General features: G+C 40.5%; 1 protein-coding gene across 4 annotated transcripts; it reads right to left on the reverse strand.

Moving 5' to 3' along the window:
• Window positions 1-255: 255 nt before the first annotated feature.
• On the reverse strand, window positions 256-11326 carry LOC102076376 (nephronectin). 4 transcript variants are annotated; one of them, XR_003220312.1, is made up of 8 exons: window positions 10275-10537; window positions 7535-7644; window positions 5731-5823; window positions 5477-5599; window positions 4911-5030; window positions 1992-2120; window positions 537-1401; window positions 256-344 (listed from the first exon to the last, which is right to left on the reverse strand). XR_003220312.1 is itself a non-coding variant. In XM_025907631.1 (8 exons), exons 2-8 carry the CDS (start codon window positions 10746-10748, stop codon window positions 1193-1195), a joined length of 846 nt encoding a protein of 281 aa, XP_025763416.1. In that variant the 5' UTR covers window positions 10749-10836; window positions 11148-11326; the 3' UTR covers window positions 376-1192. The 4 variants fall into 4 exon arrangements, 3 of the variants coding, with proteins under 3 accessions (XP_025763415.1, XP_025763416.1, XP_025763417.1); XM_025907631.1 differs by lacking the exons at window positions 256-344; window positions 10275-10537 and adding exons at window positions 10687-10836; window positions 11148-11326 and having other exon boundaries at window positions 376-1401; XM_025907630.1 differs by lacking the exon at window positions 256-344 and having other exon boundaries at window positions 375-1401.
• Window positions 11327-19509: the final 8183 nt, after the last annotated feature.

Consider the following 19509-nt stretch of genomic DNA (forward strand, 5'->3'; position numbering starts at 1 on the left):
CCTCGGCGACTACAACCGAGGGCCCTGACACAACACACAGTGCCCTCTACCACCATCTCCTATCATTACAGTTATTATCCTCAACTATTGCAATCCTCCCGCCCACCCCCTCTCCCAGGGTCACGATCTTAATCATTCGGAAGGAAACTTGAAATTGACCTGAGAAAAACATCAAAAAGCAAACTTCAATTTCCATTCTTGCGCTCTCTGAAAGCAGGAAGAGGTTTCCAGACAGCTGCTGACAGACAAGGATTCCTGGTATTTGGTTGGTCTGACCTGTCTGTGCTCTCTTGCTGTGTGGTAGTCTGCCCCGCGTGTGACTTAGTGGGTCTGAAAAACATTCCCTGTGGCATAACAGAGGGAGAGGGGCAGAAGATAAACAGTGAGGTAGGAAAACATCAGCCTGTGCTTTAGCTGCTTCCAGAGTGAGTCCATCACGTTTATATACCATCTGTTTGGACAGGTTTTTTTTTTTAAATTAGAAATTAAGAAAAAAAATAACATCGCATTAACCCATAATCACATGGTAGACTTACAAAGTACACATCCTTTGGTAGCATTTTGTTTCACCGGCATTCTTCAGAGTTCACAGTGAAGGTAGGACAGATCCGGCATCTTCCCTTATCTATCCACCAGAGGTCAGTCTTTTATTAGCAAAATCTGAAGCCTCACAAAACTGCCTTATTTCTTGAGAAAATTTACATTAAAAGGGGGGAAAAAATCTATAAATTACTAGCGATGCAGACCCGATGTATGAATGATTGTGCTTTGCTGTGTTGTACAAACAGGGGTGTGTGTCTGAGGTTCTGAGACAAGTCACGGCACTAAAGCCTCCTGCTGGTTATTTGGGCTCAAACATACTATTATAGTATACACATTGCAGTCCTTTTGCAGTGCACTTGTTAAATGAAGGGTTTGTCTACTTGACACTAAACAGGCAGCCGATGGTGCTGTGAATATTTCACTTTTTTGCCTGACTGGGAATTAAAAAAAAATGAAAATGCAAAAAAAGGTTTCCAGCTGAGCTGAAAATTCTTAACAAAACAAACAAGTCGGCTCAAAGTGTTCCCGCCTATTTTTACAGTTGTGCGTGTGTTTTATTTTGTTGATGTTGTTGTTTTTGCTTATTAAATCATTCCTTAATGTTGCATGCCCTTTTTTATTTGACCCATGTAGTTTGCAGGAAGTTGAGCTAAGATGCAGGTGGCAGGAGTCTGGTCCTTTTGCTGAGTTTGTAGTTGAAGTACATGAGAGCCTTGGACTGCGGGGCTCTCCTGGGCTGGCAGGTGCGTCCGTTGCCGAAGAATCCCTCCAAACACAGACAGGTGTAGGAACCATCGGTGTTGAAGCAACGAGCATGGCGGCTGCACCGGTGAGCCCCGGTTAAACATTCATCCTCATCTTTGGAGAAGAAGAAAAGGAAATAATAGTTTGATGACCTTACAGCATGAGGGTATGCTAAACCTGCTTTATAGTTGTTTTATCGATCAGCGGGAAGAGAGCGAAAGGGTTTTGGGACTGACTCCTTGAAACCTGCCCAGTAGATAATTTTGCAGTGTTCATCACACAGATGAAAACAAAAAAAACAGCTTGCGGGTGAGCCCACAGCTGAGTGGGTGAGCTACGAGTGCTCATCAAATAAACATGGTCTCTGGATTCTCTGCTGCCAAAGCACATCTTCACATGATCCCTCTCCTCTGCCAATTAACGCAGATGAGGAGAACATGTGGGGATGGTGCTGTGATCCATTTAGTCATTTACGGGGCTGACATGGAACGAATTTGAACGAGATTTTCAAAAATTCATATCACTTCTGGCTTCACTTTGGTGGGAAATGTTATATCTTTGCTCTCTCGCCGTATTTCACATTTTCTCAGTATGCAAACATGCCCAACCATTCAAGTCCAAAAAACTCCCCCCCAAAAACACGCACACACACACACACACACACACACGCACGTGACAGTCTGCTCAACAACATTGTTTTTTACCTCGGCATTTAACGGAGCCCTCCAGCGCCCCCATCACAAAGCCGTCTTTGCACACACAAACGAAGCTGCCAAAAGTGTTCTTGCACGTCCGCCGTGGTGGACACGCATCCTGCTGACACTCGTTTACATCTGGAACACAACACAAATAAATGTCTGACTTGCACATCACTGAAGTTTTTGTTATTTTGGGGGACACAACGGCTCAGTATACATCACTTCAGAGGACCTTACACTGACTTTGAGATTTACCCTAAACTCTTAACCTAATCTCACCCTAAGCCTAAACCCTGTGTTCACCTTGTTTCATGATGACGCCTTATTTTTTCCCTATGAAGAAGACATGACCACATATTGTGAGAGTCCCCACCGTACCATGAGTCCACACCTAGACCACACACACACACACACACACACACACACACACACACACACACACACACACACACACACACACACACACACACACACAGGCGCGCACACAAACACGGCCCAGTCTTTCCAGGACAAGGTGCTTTCTTGTCTTCCCTCAAAACAGCAATTACCTTCTAAAACACACAAATGAGTACCTGGACCTCACGTCATTGCTTTGAAAGGTGCGCTGTTAAAAGACAAGGAATGACCCAAACTCATAAATATTCAGGTGTGGACCAAGAAGCTGTGTATGGGTTTTTGGCACAGCAGGCCAGCGGTCACTTCACATGGCATTTTTAACATTTTACGAAGGAATGGGCACAGATTATGACAGAAATAATATCACATTTTAAATATAGTTGTGCATCAACATATATTTAAAATATCACACCGGCTTCTCCGACTATACCTGCAAATCACTATCACTAAATCACTCTCAAAGTCTATGAACCAAGACCATAGATCTATGCAGCTGAACTAGATTTTAAAGCCGACCTGTTTATGACACACTAAGCAGGGTATAGATTGCATAAAACATGGACATCGCCATCATTTATCCCAGTGTCATTTAAATAGAGCAGTATTTTGGTGACTTCCCACTACCTTTGATGTTGACTAGTTCCCACAAAGGGATCTCAAAGAGTGTGTGAATGCCCCTTAACAGCTGGGATGTTCGTTTCATTACAGGACAGGAGTCGAGAGGGACTCCAGCCTTCATTTTAGGTCATTAAAGGCCATTTTTTACCACTGGATCAGTGGATCTCTGGTAACTTAGTTGCAGGTAGTTGACATAATGTGCATGCTTTCATCACATTCAACTGAGTGTGGAGGCTTTATTTTTATTTTTAAGCTTTGAGCAAACATTTCCTAATAGATTCATCCATGAGACAGAGTTCTAATTAAGCATTTATTCAGACCTGATAGTAAGTTGATGATTATAAATCAAAGCTCTTTAGCTCTTTAGACAGAAATCAGTTGGAAAATAAAAAACCACTTCTCTCCTATATATGAGAATAATGTCACATTGACAACTAACAGCAACAGCAACGGCAATTTTATTTATATAGCACGTTAAATTACACATAAACTCAATGTGCTCAACATAAACAATAAAACATTAAACTTTGTGGGTTAAAAGCAATAAAAACAACAAAATAAAGAAATAAAATACAATTTAACGTTACACACACACACACACACACACACACACACACACACACAGTAACTAAGTATAGGCCTGTGAGAATAAAAAGGTTTTCAGGGTTTGAATATAGACACAGTTGTAATTAACCTGAAGTCAGCAGGCAGAAAAAACACAGGACCACAGTAACTGAGAGCACCTCCGCTCACGAAGATCTAATTCTGGGAATAGTTGAAAGATTTGCACAAACCATTGAGTGTTTTATGAACTAATAGAAGGATTTTAAAGGTAAAACTGTTTTGAACTTGGAGCCCACAAAGTGAGCAGACATAATATGTTCAAATTTGCATGTACCTGTAAAGGCTGCTGTGTTCTGAACAAGCTGAAGTCAACTTACTGATAATTTGGAGGATCTTGCAAAACCTGCTTAATATGAATGCATGGACCAATTTCTCAGTTTGAAATGAGAATTTTCTCATTTTTGACATATTTTTAAGTGATAAAAAGCAGTCCTGGTGACCTTATTCATATGATTATCTAAACTGAGATGGTGTGACTTCAATAATGTTCAAATTTCCATGTCCAAAATGATGCTAAGGTTCCTGACTTGCTGTGTTTCAGAGAAATAGGGGATAAATATGAACAAATGTTCTGTCTCTGACTTTTTAGACCAACTACAAATATTTCTGTCTCATCTCTGTTCAGTTCTAATCATCTAATCAGACATCCAGCTGTTAATGTCATCAGTGCAGCTTATTAATTTTTGAAAACTGGTTAGATCACCAGAGGAAAACGATACATGCATTTGTGTATCATCTGCATAAGAATGATAGAATATGTGATTCTTTACAAAAGTACCAGGTGGGAGCATGTAGAGGTCAAAGGTAAAGCTTAAAGAGTAATGGACCAAGAACAGACCCTTGAGGAACACCTGATTAAACTTTTATATGTGCAGATCTAAAATTAGTTACTAAACTAAAAAAACAACTTCTATTCTTTAAGTAGGATTATCAAGAACCTGACCTAAACCAAACCTAAGCCTTAAATTAAAATTAAATTAAAATGTCATGATCAACAATATCAAAGGCGAAAAAGCGAAAATGTTCAGATATTTTGCTGAGGAAAGAATGATTAGAAGTAGGTCTATAATTGTTAATGATTCAAACGTATTTTTCTAGAGTAGTGGTGTGATTATAAAACACATTCTGTAAAGACCTGTTGATGATATTTACTGCATGGGTAAATTAAAAAAAAGACAAAAAACAGATTTGAACAGTTACTGGTCTGATTATCAGGTGAATAAAAACTGTGAAAAGTTAGAATCTAAACAGGGTGACATACTGAGGGTGTTTCTAAGGAGGCACTACCTTCACAGGTCTTGTTGTCAGCAGCCAGGTGGAGGCCGGGGGGACACAGACAGCGCGGCGCTCCCCCTCTCTCCATCTGGCAACCAAACTGGCAGTGCAGGGAGGAACATGCGGCCTCTCCTGGAAGACAGACAGGGAAACACTGGCTGAGGATCGGTCAGAGGGTCACACACACTGTCATGCCACCACACAGTACACGAGCGCATGCTCTGCAACACTCAGACCAGTAATGAAGCTGTAAACAGAAACGATAACTGAATGCTCCTTAAAAACTAAAATCTTACATGAATCACTAATTTATGCTCTTTGCTCTTGACCCTGTCACTGCCAAGGTTTGTTATGATATCACTTTCCATAATATAAACTGTAAATTTCAGCCATAAACATTTATACGAGGCTAAAAGGATGTGTAAGCTGAGTCCTCAGACACTTTAACCTCCTATTATGGTATGAAGACGGTGGAAAGCTTTTTGTAGAAAACTGATCGGAGAGAAATATAATCTGCCAGCACGAAGGCTTTTCTTAATGTGGATTTTAAGCATTCCCCTCCACAGGAAATTACTCACTGGTGCAGGTGTATCCATCTGCACTGAGTGTGTGTCCAGGTTCACAGTAACAGCGATAGCTACCGTGCGTATTCATGCAGCGCTGGGAACACGGCCTCTCCGGCAAACCGCACTCATTCACATCTGGAATCAATATGGAACATTATTCAAGCGGTAGATAGAAATCCTTGCGGTAAATGATGCAGAATGACGCAGGTAATGGTTAAGAAATCAAAAACATAAGACAGACAACAATTTTCTAAATGATACTCCACCTTCATTGCACTGTGGTCCTTTATATCCCGTGGAGCATGAACACTTGTCCGGTCCCACACATTTTCCATTTATGCAGGACCTCTTGCACACCGCTGCGGACAACAACAGACACAATGTAACTTCTGCACACTGGTATGAGCTACATAAAGCAGCATGTAAAGCGTGCACAGGATAATGGAGAAAAACTTAATGCGAGCCATGTTAGCAAGCTAAATATTTATATAACTGAATAGTTTAAACTGCATTAATGATTAAACCTGATGACAATAATGTGTGCTAAAACAGGTGTTTAAACAGGTGTCTATGGGTGAGGACCTCCAGCTCAGCTGGTTACACTCACTGAAGGAACCTTTGTCTCATGGCAGTGCCTTCTGGGTCATTTTTGATGCAATTATCTGACATAGTATGGTTTATACTGTGGTTAACTGTACTAAGAGACAACTTAAGAAGAAATAATACAATTCTGTCATTATTTGTTTATATATTAGTCCAGTTAATAAAGTTAGTTCTCATACAAATATCGTCAAACAGTAGTCTGGAAAACAAAGAGTAATGTCACAGTGGCTACATTCTTCTTTTATGTAGTAACTATACTTATACTTAGGCTCAGCACAGACAATTTTAAATCAAACAGTCAAGATGTGGTTGAAGTGGCGACTTTAAGGGATTTCACAAACACACTGCATTAACTATTTAGGAATTACAGACATTTGTATGCACAGTCCGCCATTTTTAGAGGCTCAGAAGTGTTAAGACAACTGACTGACAAAAAGTTTCATGGCCAGGTGACCTCATTATTTAATTACAAATTAAGCAGATAAAACATCTTTGGCTGCTTCCAAGTGGAAATGTCAATATGAGCTCAAAAGACATGTCAGTACAAGAGAGGTAGGTCATGATTATGTTGAAAAACCACAATCAATAATCTGGTGCATTTTTACAAACAATGAAAGCACTGACCAGCTCAGCAACAACAAAAGGCCTGAAACATCAAAGAGGAACACGAATGCGATTGATTGCAGAGTTATTTCCATGGTTAAGTAAAACAACGTCACGACATCTAACCAAGTCAAGAATGCTATCAAGGAGTTCTTCAATCAAAAGGTGCCTTCATCAATGTAAATACACAACAAGGTGCAAACCACTGGTTACACTCGAAAACAATAAGGCCAGATTCGAGTTTCCCAGGAAACGTCTAAAAGAGACTGCAAAGTTCTGGGGGAAAAAAATCTTTACACTTCAAGATTAACTTGTACCAGAATGACACGAAGAGAGAAACTCCATCATGCCAAAGCACATCGCATCATCATCAGCATAGGCATGTATGACTGCCAGTAGAGGCGAGTCACTAGTGTTTATTGGTGATGTGACTGCTGATAAAATTATCAAAACGAATTGCAAGGTGTACAGAGTCACATTCTCTACTTAGATTTAACCAAATGCTGCAAAGCTGACCAGGCTGCGGTTCAAAGTGCAAATGAATAATGATCCAAAACTTACTGGACCTAACTGTTAATCACCTAATCTATATGTCTACCTACTGTTTTCAGTTATTTATTTTTTCCTCTATCTTGAAACAGAGCTAATAAGACTAGACTAATAGAGCCATAAACTATGTGCTGAAAGAACAAATAAATATACACATTTAATTAATATCAGAAAAATGTCTCAAGAGCAATGCTGTCTTTCAGGTTGTTACAGCTTATTATAAAGTATGTGTCATAATATCTCACATTTCTTTCTCTCCTGAGCTCATAAGTGACCTCAGAAGATGTTGTATTACTGAACTGCAGAACTACTTACGCTCACAAATGCTGTTAACATTCTTCCATCCAAAACAACAGGAAGTCGTCTGACCATAGCTGCAGAGACCCCGACTTTGCTCCGGTTCATCCTCCACTGGCCTGTGGAGGCTGGGACAAGAGGTTATCTGATTATTAATCATCACCAGACCTCCAGGGCTTTAGCACAAAGCCCCTCTTATGCCTGGGAGGTAGGCAGTGCAATTAATCACCAATAAAGTTTTACAGCTATTTGCCCTTTGATGGTTTTCCCAGAAGCAGTTGTGAAACAGAGACAATAATATTAGACAAACCACACACAAAGAACGATATTTAAATGTGAAAGAGATGAAGTAAGATAGATTATCCTACTTATGCTGAAATCAGTGTAAGGTAAAAATGATGCACTGTATAATAAATAGGGTGTGATTTTGGACATGAGATCGACTCTTTCTCAGATAGGACATACAAGGACAAAGAAGTAACCGCTTAAGCTGAAAATGTCTTCACTTTTGCAAACAATAAAAATAGTAATGCTGTTGGGAAATCTGTTTCATAAACACCCAGAGACAAGAAGAAAAAGAGAAGACGGAAGAAGGGAAGTAACAGAAAGAAAGAAATTCCAGATTAGTTCTGAGATCAGATCACAAGCAGGGCTGAACATAAATCACAGAAAGCTGGAAATGGGGTCGACGTTCAGTCTTAATACAGATGTTTCCCAGTGTTCACTGACGGTACTGCAGAGCACGTCTCAGAGTGCATATGCAGCGAACAACACAAAGCCAAAACAAAAGCAAGATAATATTCTCAGTTCATCTGCTAAATTAATAATTTGATTAATTTAGGCATCATTTGAGTTGTCCATCTACATATTACACCTACAGGACCTGTGTGGTGTATAATAGTACTAAGGATGCAGTATAAGTGTGCTTACTGCTGTTTTGAGTTACAGTAGCATGAATTAGCGTTTTATTTATTCAAGTGTTTTAGTGCAAAGAGCAAGAAACATTTTCATTGTTTTGTTACTTTTTTCTTCTTCACTCACCTTTTTGACTCACTTAATCATTAGTTATTATTAATCTGTGGCTCTCCTTCACAGTGTATCTTTTGTCCCATCTTCCTCCTTTCACTCCCAACTGGTCACGCCCTGAGCCTTATTCTGCTGGAGATTTCTTCCTGTTAAAAGGGAGGTTTTTCTTCCCACTGTCACCAAAGTGCTTGCTCATATGGGGTCACCTGATTGTTGGGGGTTCCCTTGTTTTCTCTACATTATTTTAGGGTCTTTACCTTACAGTATAAAGTGCCTCGAGGAAACTGTGATTTGGCGCTATAACTAAAACGGAAATTAAATTAAAAAAATTAATTACTTTGCACTTGACCAGAAATATAACCTTAAGGGTTAAAAACCCCTCTTACTTTGGGGCTAAAATCACCAAAATTCTTAATAAGATTCTTAATTAGATTAATTAGATGCACTTACTATCTACTTAAGACCTACTCTAACTTCTCTACTAACCAAGTTTGAGTAAAACTTGAAAAAGTGCAATGGAAACTGGAAATGGGAGAATGCTCACCTTCAAAGTAAAAGTCGTGCCTTAGTGCTACAATGTTTCAAATAGTGCAACTTTTATTTTGAAGGTCAAAGGTCTAACAGTTTTAGTATCCTCAGAGAGTAGTTTGCAAGTGTTTTTGCAAAGAAGTCAGCATATTCTTAATCATTTGACTGTACATATCATGATAATTGACAGACGTTCAAATTGGCGGAGCAGTTAGCATCACATGGTTAACGGACACGTGTTTGCAAAACCTCCAGACCTTTAAACAGATTTAGAATCGTCTCATTAACCCAGAATTACTTCCTGGAGGTGTCACCAAGAAGTCTGCTGAGCAGTAACACTTTGTAGAAGGTCAGTTTTAAATAAGGGCTAGCTAGGTAGGTAGGTTGCTAGCTAGGTTAGCATTCAAAACAAACAACAGAATATTCAGCATTAACTAAAGGTTAGTTTAGCTTCCACATTAACAACTTCTTCACTCAGTCAAAACGAAATTTAGATATGAAAATTCCATGTTGTCTCAAAATCTTCATGATATCTTTTACTTGGATTTGGATTTTTCTGCTCCTCTGTATATGAATCCCCCACACTTCAAATCTCTTATAACTTTTGTCAGACCTTTCTACAGTTTCATATACACTCATACTATTAGCAAAAAAAGCTTAATTCTTTTTAACCACGTGGCTTTGTTTTTTCTACATCTTTGATTTCACATTACTTCAACCATGCCCATCTGCTTATTTTTTATTGGATCTTTCAAGCATACTGCTGCCCATTTAAAGCATCTGTACACTGTAACTACTTATGAAACACTTTTCTCATTCCTAGTCTTTAACAAAAGAAGTCTTTCTATTCTATACAATCACAATTTCTCCCTTATTATTTGCTTTCATCGGAAAACGTGTATTAAAACTCAATTGCCTGCAGGATCACCATGTAAGCAGCATTTGTAGCTGCTCTTAAATCTCCACGTTAACAGGCTATTAAACGATCTAACACAAAGCAACTGGATTAATTTAAGATGTTCACCCTGTACATGAAGAAAGAGTCACAACCATTACTTTTTTTAAAAGGCATTTGCAATATTCTTATGGTATTACGTTCACTTTTACCAGGTTTAGGGAAAACTGAAAAAAAATCCACGTTTTTTAAGAAAGTTTAACAAATTCAAATTTCCTTCAACTAGAAATACTTTCACAAACCTCTTACCCATCCTGATGATCAGCCAGAGAAAAGAAAACAAAATGTGCCATCACCACAAAGACTTGCTGACTTAGTTCGGTCATTTTCTTCCACCACAGTTTCTATTTTACCTCTGAACTACATATTAGCTTCTGCTATCCTCGGAAGTCTTCTTGTTTTTCAGTGTCTGTGTGCTCGAAAGCAGCGTTATCTTCTATCTTGCATGCCAAGGGGCATTTAGCTGTATGTGTGAGTGTTGAAGAGTGGAGGGGGTAATTGTAAGGTGCTGAGAGCAAGAGGTGTGACAGCTCACCTGTGTAAGAGACGCAAACTATAGAGTGGGACACAAAGAGAGGCGCCTGGACGAAAGAGGGAAATAAAAGAGGGACTGAGGTGTGAGATTGCAAAGAAGTCAGATCTCTGGTCTGGGGCCACTTACTGCCTTGTTCCAGTCCATATCACACTGCCTTCAAGAGCAGATGTAGTTTGTGCTGCTGTCATTGTTCTAACAGTGCCTCCAAAGTCAAAGTGTTTGAGTGCCCATCTGCAGTCCACACTTATAACCTACTGAAAACGTCCCACTGAGACCCTGAAGAAAGATTTGGGCTTTAAATAGGCCAAACTTTAATACAGTAGCTCTTTCCAGTCTTACAGAACAAAGCACTTAAAGTGCATACACATTCACAGAGCACATGCCACACACGCTGCTGACTGGTCTGAGGCAGCTGTATTGTTTTCAGACTGTACTGTGTTCCTAAGCTCATGATGTTGTTCTAATATAGTAGCTTTATCTTTCTTTGTAAAATCAGTTGTTCTGCTGTCAGTAGACGCGACCTCTTTCATGTGAGTGCACTTGCAGCTAGATCGGAAAACTCGTTGATTTATCAAGCTGATCCCCACCTTTGTGTGACCGTTTAGCCTGACTGCCAATGAGGAAAAGAAAATCCAGATAAGGGAACGATATCCTGGGTATGTTGAACTTTTCTTTAGAGTAAAGGCCTCAGAAGACCACAAGGGCAGCACAACAGACGATCCAAAAAACCAAAACAAAACATGAAAACAGTGGACTGATTGGGGATGAGAAACAGGTGGGGAATGAGGCACAGGTGACAGTAATCAGACACAAGTGGAGCCAATCAGAGAGACAAAGGCACGAGACAAAGACAGGAAGGGAAAACAAAAACGGGACAATCAACGGAAATTTATCTATCAAAGAAAATGAGGGAACAACCAAAAGGCAAAAAACCGACACAGAGACATGTAACACTGGGGTTAAAGCAAGTGAAAGTACACGAGAAATGAAAGAAAGAATAGCTACCAACCAAAGCTTAGCACTTTTTTTCCGTTTAGTGTTGGTTGTTGCTTACAGTACCGAGCGTTGGGACTGAGATCTCAGGGTTGGAAATAACCGCTGGCAGCCTCAGAGGCTGTCTTTGAAGCCTTAACTATTACCAGGACTGATCAGAGTGCAATCAGTTGTATTAAGCTCAAAGGCGGGGTCCGAGTCTAGAGGCCTGGTGGTCTGCTCACTAGACTAGACACACACACACACACACACACACACACACACAAATCCTGCTTTAAGGCTGCATCTGCCTGATGGATGAGCATGAGCGGGTAAAAAGTCTTTTATTTCTTTCTAAAATAAGTTTATGTCATGAGTTAGCCTCCCTGCAGCGCCCCTTAAAGCACACACCAAACTGATTATGCATCTACCCACCACGCTCGAGCATTATTCAGCTCATTCATCCAGTTTTCAGTAAAATTGACCTTTTCTGCTCTCAGCCGACACCTCTGTTTGTCTGGCCTCAAAGCAACAAGTAACACATATTTGGCATGTTCCTTCAAACCCGTTCGGCTAATTATGAGATTACTGCAAGTAGGTGGCCCCGGGGTGTCACCGCTGCAGAGCAGACCATAAAACCAGCATAAACACCCTCAGACTGCAAACCGCACAGTTTTTAAAATAAGCCAATGATGCTCATAGAGAAATTATTTGTGGATTATTTGTGGTGCTGGGTGGGGCGAAAGAAGGTGCCGTTCAGGGTGAGTTCACTTTCAACCCACACACACAGAGGGCCCCACCCAGCCCTTCACCTTGGATGGTTTTTGTCAAACGTGTCACCACCACATGTCACAGAGCGAGGTGGAAAGAAACCATAAAATGGTCGTGCGTGGTCTGCCTCAAATTAGTGCCAAACCTCACTCCGTATCTGTCACACACAATACCATTAAACTTAATCCCGCCTGCCAAAAGGGGGAAAGCGGCGAGGGGGAACGGGGGAAAGCGGAAAGTGGCCATCGACAGCGAAGAGAGAATGATAAACGCTGTCGGTGTTAGCTCAGTGTGTGGCAAGTGCAGGAGTGGATCGGGGGAGTTGAGCTCTGCTCTCTCCCATCTGCCAGCATGGACGCAGTGGGAGAGGATCAAGATTTCAAGTGTGCCTCTGAGCCAATCTGCAGATTCTCCCCCCACCGCCTTCCCCTGCCTCTGACCACATTAGAGGTGTAACACATTGGTGGTCTTTGATTCCTCAGCTTGAAAAAGGATGCCCCCACAAAGAGATCAGATATCATTCAGAGCTCATTCGCAACCCCAGCTCACTCCAAAGTACAGCGTGTCCGTCATAAATGATAAAGTTGATTGAATCGCTGTGAAGTGAAAATACGATTCCTGGAACAGTTTTGGTGGTTAATCGCACAGAACATACAGTGAGCCCTTCTGCTCTTATTAAAATGCACTTAGTCATATGTGATAGTGACATGCGGGTGTGCTAAGTGACAATTCAGATGCGTTCTCACATTTTTTTGAGGGGTATTTAAAGTAAAAAGCACGGAAAGTCAAATTAAACTTAATTTTACAGCTGCTGGTAATCATTTTGGAGTTGAACGTTGTCACTAATGGATTAATTTAGACTACCTTGTACAGGCTTCTTCTGCAAATTGTTTTCATTAGTTGGAGTCTCTGGAATATCCAGATGTATAGATGATTCACTTGACAATAAATTGCAGTTTTGTTAAAAGAAATTATAAAAATATGTGTAAGAAAGTCATGGAATCATTTCTCTTTGAACGACATCCATTTTTGACATAGTTCATGGATTTTCTTAACTGCTTCTTAACTTGCAGGGTGCTGGAAACTATTCCAGCTGTCAGGACACCCGGGACAGGTCACTAGCCCTCATGTCTAGAACAGAGAAGAACACACTCCAGTAACTACAGTCCATTTAGATTTGTCAGTCAACCAAACAAGTTAGTTCTCTGGACTCGGGTGGGCATAGTAGGAACATTCAAACTCCACACAGAAAGGCCTCACAGCACCCAGAGGTTTAAATCCAGAACACAGAGATCACGAAGTCCTCGTTATCTGCCACATCCTCTTTGAATCCTATTAAAAATTAACTTCCAGCGCTGCAGCTCTGGGCACATTTCTATCAATCTGTTATCAGTACTCACACAGAACGCTGGTGTTCTTAGCGCAGTAGCTGCCCAGCAGAGATCAGATTAAACAGCCGATAGGGGGGAAAGGCATTCAGTTGACTGCACCTGACGGGGCACTAAAACACCTGCTTTCAACATTTGTATAGTTTCTGTTATGGACGTGCAAGTGTGCACATCCAAGGGCATTCATGTTGCTAGCAAATTCTGCTGTTTTATATTGATAATGTATAAACTCTTTCATTGTTACTCACTGCTTGGTTAGGCTTTGGCACAAAAACTGCTTGGTTAGGAAAAGGTGAAGGTTTTGGTTTTAGAGCGCTAACGCTAACCCAGTGCATTTAAATGCAGTACCAAGAGGTTCTTTGCAAATGTCCATATGTGACGCTGGGAGCGACACGCTCTTGTCATTAGTCTCTTTAAGTTCCATCAAGGCTGAGTCATTATTGATAGAGCACTTTGGACTCGTGCTTTTCCCGATGACACCTATTTTCTATAGAGACTGATGACACAGATGTTCTCCAGCAGGACTAAATAGATGTGTTAACCTAATGCAGGATATAGTCACTAAGCACCAGAACATGCATTAAGATTGATATCTGGGAAAAGGTTATTGGAAAATAATAAGTGTGCCACATTGTAATTCAGAATAAAGGCACAATTTGAGCAGTTTTGCTGTCTCCACCTTGGTGTTTTAAAACCAGATGTGATGATAGACAAAACTCAAGGATACTGCACTCTCATGTGGTAGAGCCTTATTAATCTGAAAATAGGCTGCAGGTGCTGCAGGTTAGTCCTTCTTTTTGACACTAATTTGCATCATAATTTAAAGGCTTAAAACCTAGTTCCTTTTTTTTGCAACCAGAGGTAAAGTGCTTCACTTCACGACTTCACTAGCCATCTTTTATTTACAGTCTATGTCCAGTCCCCACTGAAAAGTCTGTGTCTGTGGTAAATTAACTGTTCTACAGGATGAATCGATAAAACATGTAATGTCTCTGAACCAAGTTTGTAACTTCATGTATGATAAACACACTACATGTGCACACTGCTTCCTCTTGTTTTATTCATGTGCAGAAACACGCGTACGTCTGGTTCTAATCCACATGTGAATATATGAATATCAGCATGTGTAAACGTCCATGAGTGTGTTTATGCATGTGTATGTTCTTTACGTGATATGAAAGGAACAGACATTCCTTAACACTTTGTGAGTTTCTCTTTCTATACCCGGACAAAAAGAAACTGTTATCACAACATAAAGAGTCGTACATGATTTGCTGTATTGTACATGTAAATAACAACTCTTGAAATTGGTTTAGGAAATAGGCCTCAATGCGAGAAAATAGGACAGAACAAAAAATGCTAGGGTGTGTTGATGTTTTAAGGGAGTTTTTCTGATGTATGAGGAGCTGTGCTGAGACCTCATCATTGCCTAACTACTATACTTTTTGTTTGATGGTTTTAGCAGGTGACCCCAGGATGATAAACAGTCTGAGGTCAGAGTTCAGAGAGAGTATGCAAAGGAATCAGTCAGGTGCGAGGGGCTAAAGGTTGAAGGTCAGAGATGAGGTCACCAGGGAGGACACCTGTGAGGGCCCGATGAGGACCATAGTGGTGGCTCTGGCAGGAAAACAGTGCAACAGCCTGGAGGGGGAAAAATGGCTTCTCGGGCTATTGTTACCAACTTTAAATCTTCTTTATCATTCTGGTCTGATATGTGCATTTACAGTGCTTCGAAGCGTTTGCCCCATTCCTAATTTCTTATTTTTTTTGCACATTTTTCACACGTTTTAAATGATTTAATAAATCAAAGTCACAAAGTCATTTCTAAGACTTTGGGAAGGTCCCAAGTTCGCCTCCACCATCTGGCCGGGCCCTGTCTGTGTAGAGAAAGGCCCCCCATGTTTTCTTGGGTTCTTTCCGGGTACTCCAGCTTCCTCCCACAGTCCAAAGACATGTAAATATTGGGGTTAGGTTAATTGGTGATTCTAAATTGTCCATGTCCGCGTGAATGTGAGTGCGAATGGTTGTCCGTCTCTCTGTGTCAGCCCTGCGTCAAATTGTCAACCTGTCCAGGGTGTACCCTTGTGTACCCTCTTGCCCAGTGGTAGCTGGGATAGGCCTGCACCCTTGACCAGATCAAACTACCGAAATTCCCCCGTTGTTGACGTTGTGCAAAGTATGGAACAGGATGCAATGCCACCGACATGGATGCATATCCATGCGGTAAGTGTGCTCCAAGCTAGCTTAGCTTCAGCACTGATTGTCTAGAGATTGCAACAAATGTACCTACTAAGTTATCTGATTTATGCTTTATTCAGAAGGTTATTCCTTAAAGGCAAAGTCCAAAGCTGGCTGTAGGTGTGCTCAGCTGTACAAATAAAGCAGTGTTCCCGCCTCTCTGCCATAACCAGACTACAGCACCAGACCCTGAATATTGAAGTATTGTACAGAAAGCATTCTTCTATTTGGCTCTTCAAGCTTTTTCTTAATGTCTCTTTAAGCTTCATATGACAAAATGCAAGGTTGACGGTGTACATCGGCATATTTTATCGAAAACTAGAATTGCTATCTTAATCTTACCAAGTACTTTTGGTGTCTGAAACTAAGAGTGTAACCGAACTAAGTGAAAAAAACTACCCCGTCTTTTGATTCTTGTCACTGTTGCCTGTCCATCCTCCTCATGTAAACTTTGTTGCTTTTTTAAAAAGGACTGTTTGCTCTCAGACCGTGATATGGCACCAATACCAAAGAACAGTGTGTACACATCACTGAAACACCAGGAGTCCTGACAAAGTATTTAACACTGGGCTGTTCAGGCATAAATAAATGAACATGACTCAGGAAAACACGTCTTCATCTTTTAACTTCTTCATTTCAACTGCATGACTTCATCACATTCATGTGGACTGGCATATTTTCATGCTGAATGACATGAAATACAATAACTGTCAAACTGTGTACGTGAAAAGTGCTTGTTGCGGCAAATGTTGCTGAAAATAATGCAGACCTAAACCCAGAGCGCTGTGTGAGGGCAGCGTTCAGCTGCAGAGGGTTCAGAGTAGATCACTTCAAATTAACGTTGCTTGAGCTGCAATTATGCGTGATAGAACTGGAACCTGAGCCTGAACTAAGCTGCAAACAGCATTGTGGGCTGCAGATGATCAGACTATGCAGGCAAACTGCTTCTGCACAAGAGTGAAGAAACAGGAATAACAGACTCAAATGTAAATGTAAAAGTATTTACTATATTAGAATTATATGGACTGCTGATGGGAGTAGCACAGAGTCATAGGTATGCAGACAGGTGAGTTTTAAACCTTCCAGAGAGAAAAGAAAATGCAGAAAAAGGCAAAAATAAATGTTCTATCCACTACATTCACTGAAGTGAGTTAAATCATTTTTAAAATAATATAAAAAATATAATAATAATAAAAAAGTGCACATAATATAAATAAAAAATAAATAATTTCAAAAATAATAATGCAAAATTAACAGCACATTTAAACAACAGAAGCTGACCCAAAGTGCTTTAGAGACAGGTACGTTTACATTCAGGTGTCCAAAAAGCCCCGGTTTTAAAATATGTGAAGAGCTGAAAGTTACATTAGAATGTTGCTTACGCAGTGGTGCACTTGTAATTTAAAATGTCATGTAACTGCATAATGACACAAACTTGTGTTAACTCATTATTATGAAAGTTAAAAATCCTAGTGATTTAGTGGTCAATAAAATGTATTCAGAATTTGAAAATTAATGATAATTCCTCTCATGATTCATGACACACAACTCTTCCCTACATAAGCTGTTTTTGTAGGTTATGCATATCGTCTTGATGCATGCTCCATCATCCAGGTAAGTAAATTCCAAAAGGTTTATTCTGTTCATTTGGATGTAGTGTTTTCAGTGGGAGAAACTCATCCAAACTCATCCAAGTGGAATCGGCAGTACTCCTCCTATACTAACTTTGGCATCGGTACCAAACTTTGCAGTATCGTTCAGCACTCGCGAAGAGTGGAGGGCGAGGTGAAGGAAGACTGGCTTGTCTGCCAGAGAGTCGTCAGAAACAGGTGAGGTTGGGTCCTCGCGGGGAAGGTAAACCTGCATTTCACTGAGACACTGACACTGGAGAGGAAGTGATGGTACTCCTTAAAGGTACAGCAACTGAAGTGTTGAAACAATCAAAAGAATAATGAAAGAAGATCAATCTGTACCCAGATCCTGCAGGTATCAGGAAACGTCAAAGTCTAACTTGAATATGCCTACAGTCACTGTGGCTGAAAAGTTTTAGCTTTCTTCCCTCGCAGTCTTTTCCTCCTGTCACCACTTTGTCATGGCTGTTAGGCTGTAGCTAAAGTGGAAGTACACAGTGTACAGAGAGGCAGTGCAGCCATTAGACACAGAGCTTTGGAGAGATTAGGATGCACACAGTACACCACCACCACAGGCAGTCTGTGTACCAAAACGAGGATTAAAGCTTTGGCAATGGTGAGGCAGCACCAAAGAATAACCCTTAAACATGCAAAAAAAAAAAAAAAAAAAGCTACCAGGAAATTGTTAAGAAAATTTATATACCAAATGTGGTTTTCCTCTTATGTGGCACCAATGAGAATGAATTGCTGATATTTCCTAAGAAGAAATGGGCCATATTTCTTTTTCAGTGCAATATTTCACAGAGAAAAGTCTGTAATCTTCCATTTCTGGGTAAAAGCGACTTGAGTTATTTATGATTCATTTTGTAGAGTGCATTCTGTCACTGCAGTTCGAATAATAGGGGCGCATTTGGGTGATTGTGTGTGGGTTTGACTGAGAGGCCATGTACGGTTGCAATTTGTTGTGCTGGCAGGACCATAAACAATCAGATTTCTGTTTACCAAGGCTTTCTTTGCCTCTTTGTTACACAGTCAGTGTTGATTTATTAGTCAAGTTAAGAGGTTTTTCCCTTTCTTTAATGTTGACACATTAAAAGACTTCCCTAATCAAATGTCAGACCTCAAAGGAATAGTTAATCATTTTAGGAAATAGAGTTTATTTAATTTCTTGCAGTGTGTTACTCAGCAGTTTATTGTTTGTACAGTAGGTATGAAACTGAAAGCAGATTAGCAGAACTTAGTGCGGTGTGTGTAAAAACACTCCTGCCATCGTAGTAACACATGCTCACAAAACACGCTGATGTTTGACAGATACCACAAACCAACTTCAGTAGCAAGGTGCGACTAGTCCATACACGTAATGGACACTTTATCATATCCTCCTTGTTGGTACCGGCTCAGACCTCCTTTTGCCTTCAGAACTTCTTTAATTCTTCATGGCAGAGATTCAAAAAAGAGCTAAAAACTTTGGCATGAGAGCATCGCACAGTTGCTGCAGACCTTCCAGCTGTGCATTCATGATGTGAATCTCCTGTTCCACCACATCCCAAAGATGCCTTATTGGACTGAGGCCTAGTGACATTTGAGGTCATTTGAGTAGGGTGAATTCATCGTCATGTCCAAAAAAACTATTTGAAATGATGACTTTTGTGTAATGGTGTGTTATCCTGCAGGAAGCAGTCATCAGAAGATGAGCACACTGTGGTCAGAAAGGCACGGACATGATCAGCAACAATACTCAGACAGGGTCTGGTGGTCAGATTCTGACGTCTCCATCAATGTCACAGGTTTGGTCAGCCCGTGCAAATCTCAGCGGTGACTGGTGTGGTCTTCTGCTGCTGTAACCCATCTGCTTCAAGGTTCAACATGTTGAGTGTTTTGAGATGCTCTTCTGCATGCTTTGGTTGAGTTACTACTGCCTTCCTATCAGCTCAAAGCTGTCTGACCAT

Source organism: Oreochromis niloticus, linkage group LG6 (assembly GCF_001858045.2).
Source record: "Oreochromis niloticus isolate F11D_XX linkage group LG6, O_niloticus_UMD_NMBU, whole genome shotgun sequence".
In the NCBI taxonomy this organism is placed as follows: Eukaryota; Metazoa; Chordata; class Actinopteri; order Cichliformes; family Cichlidae; genus Oreochromis; species Oreochromis niloticus.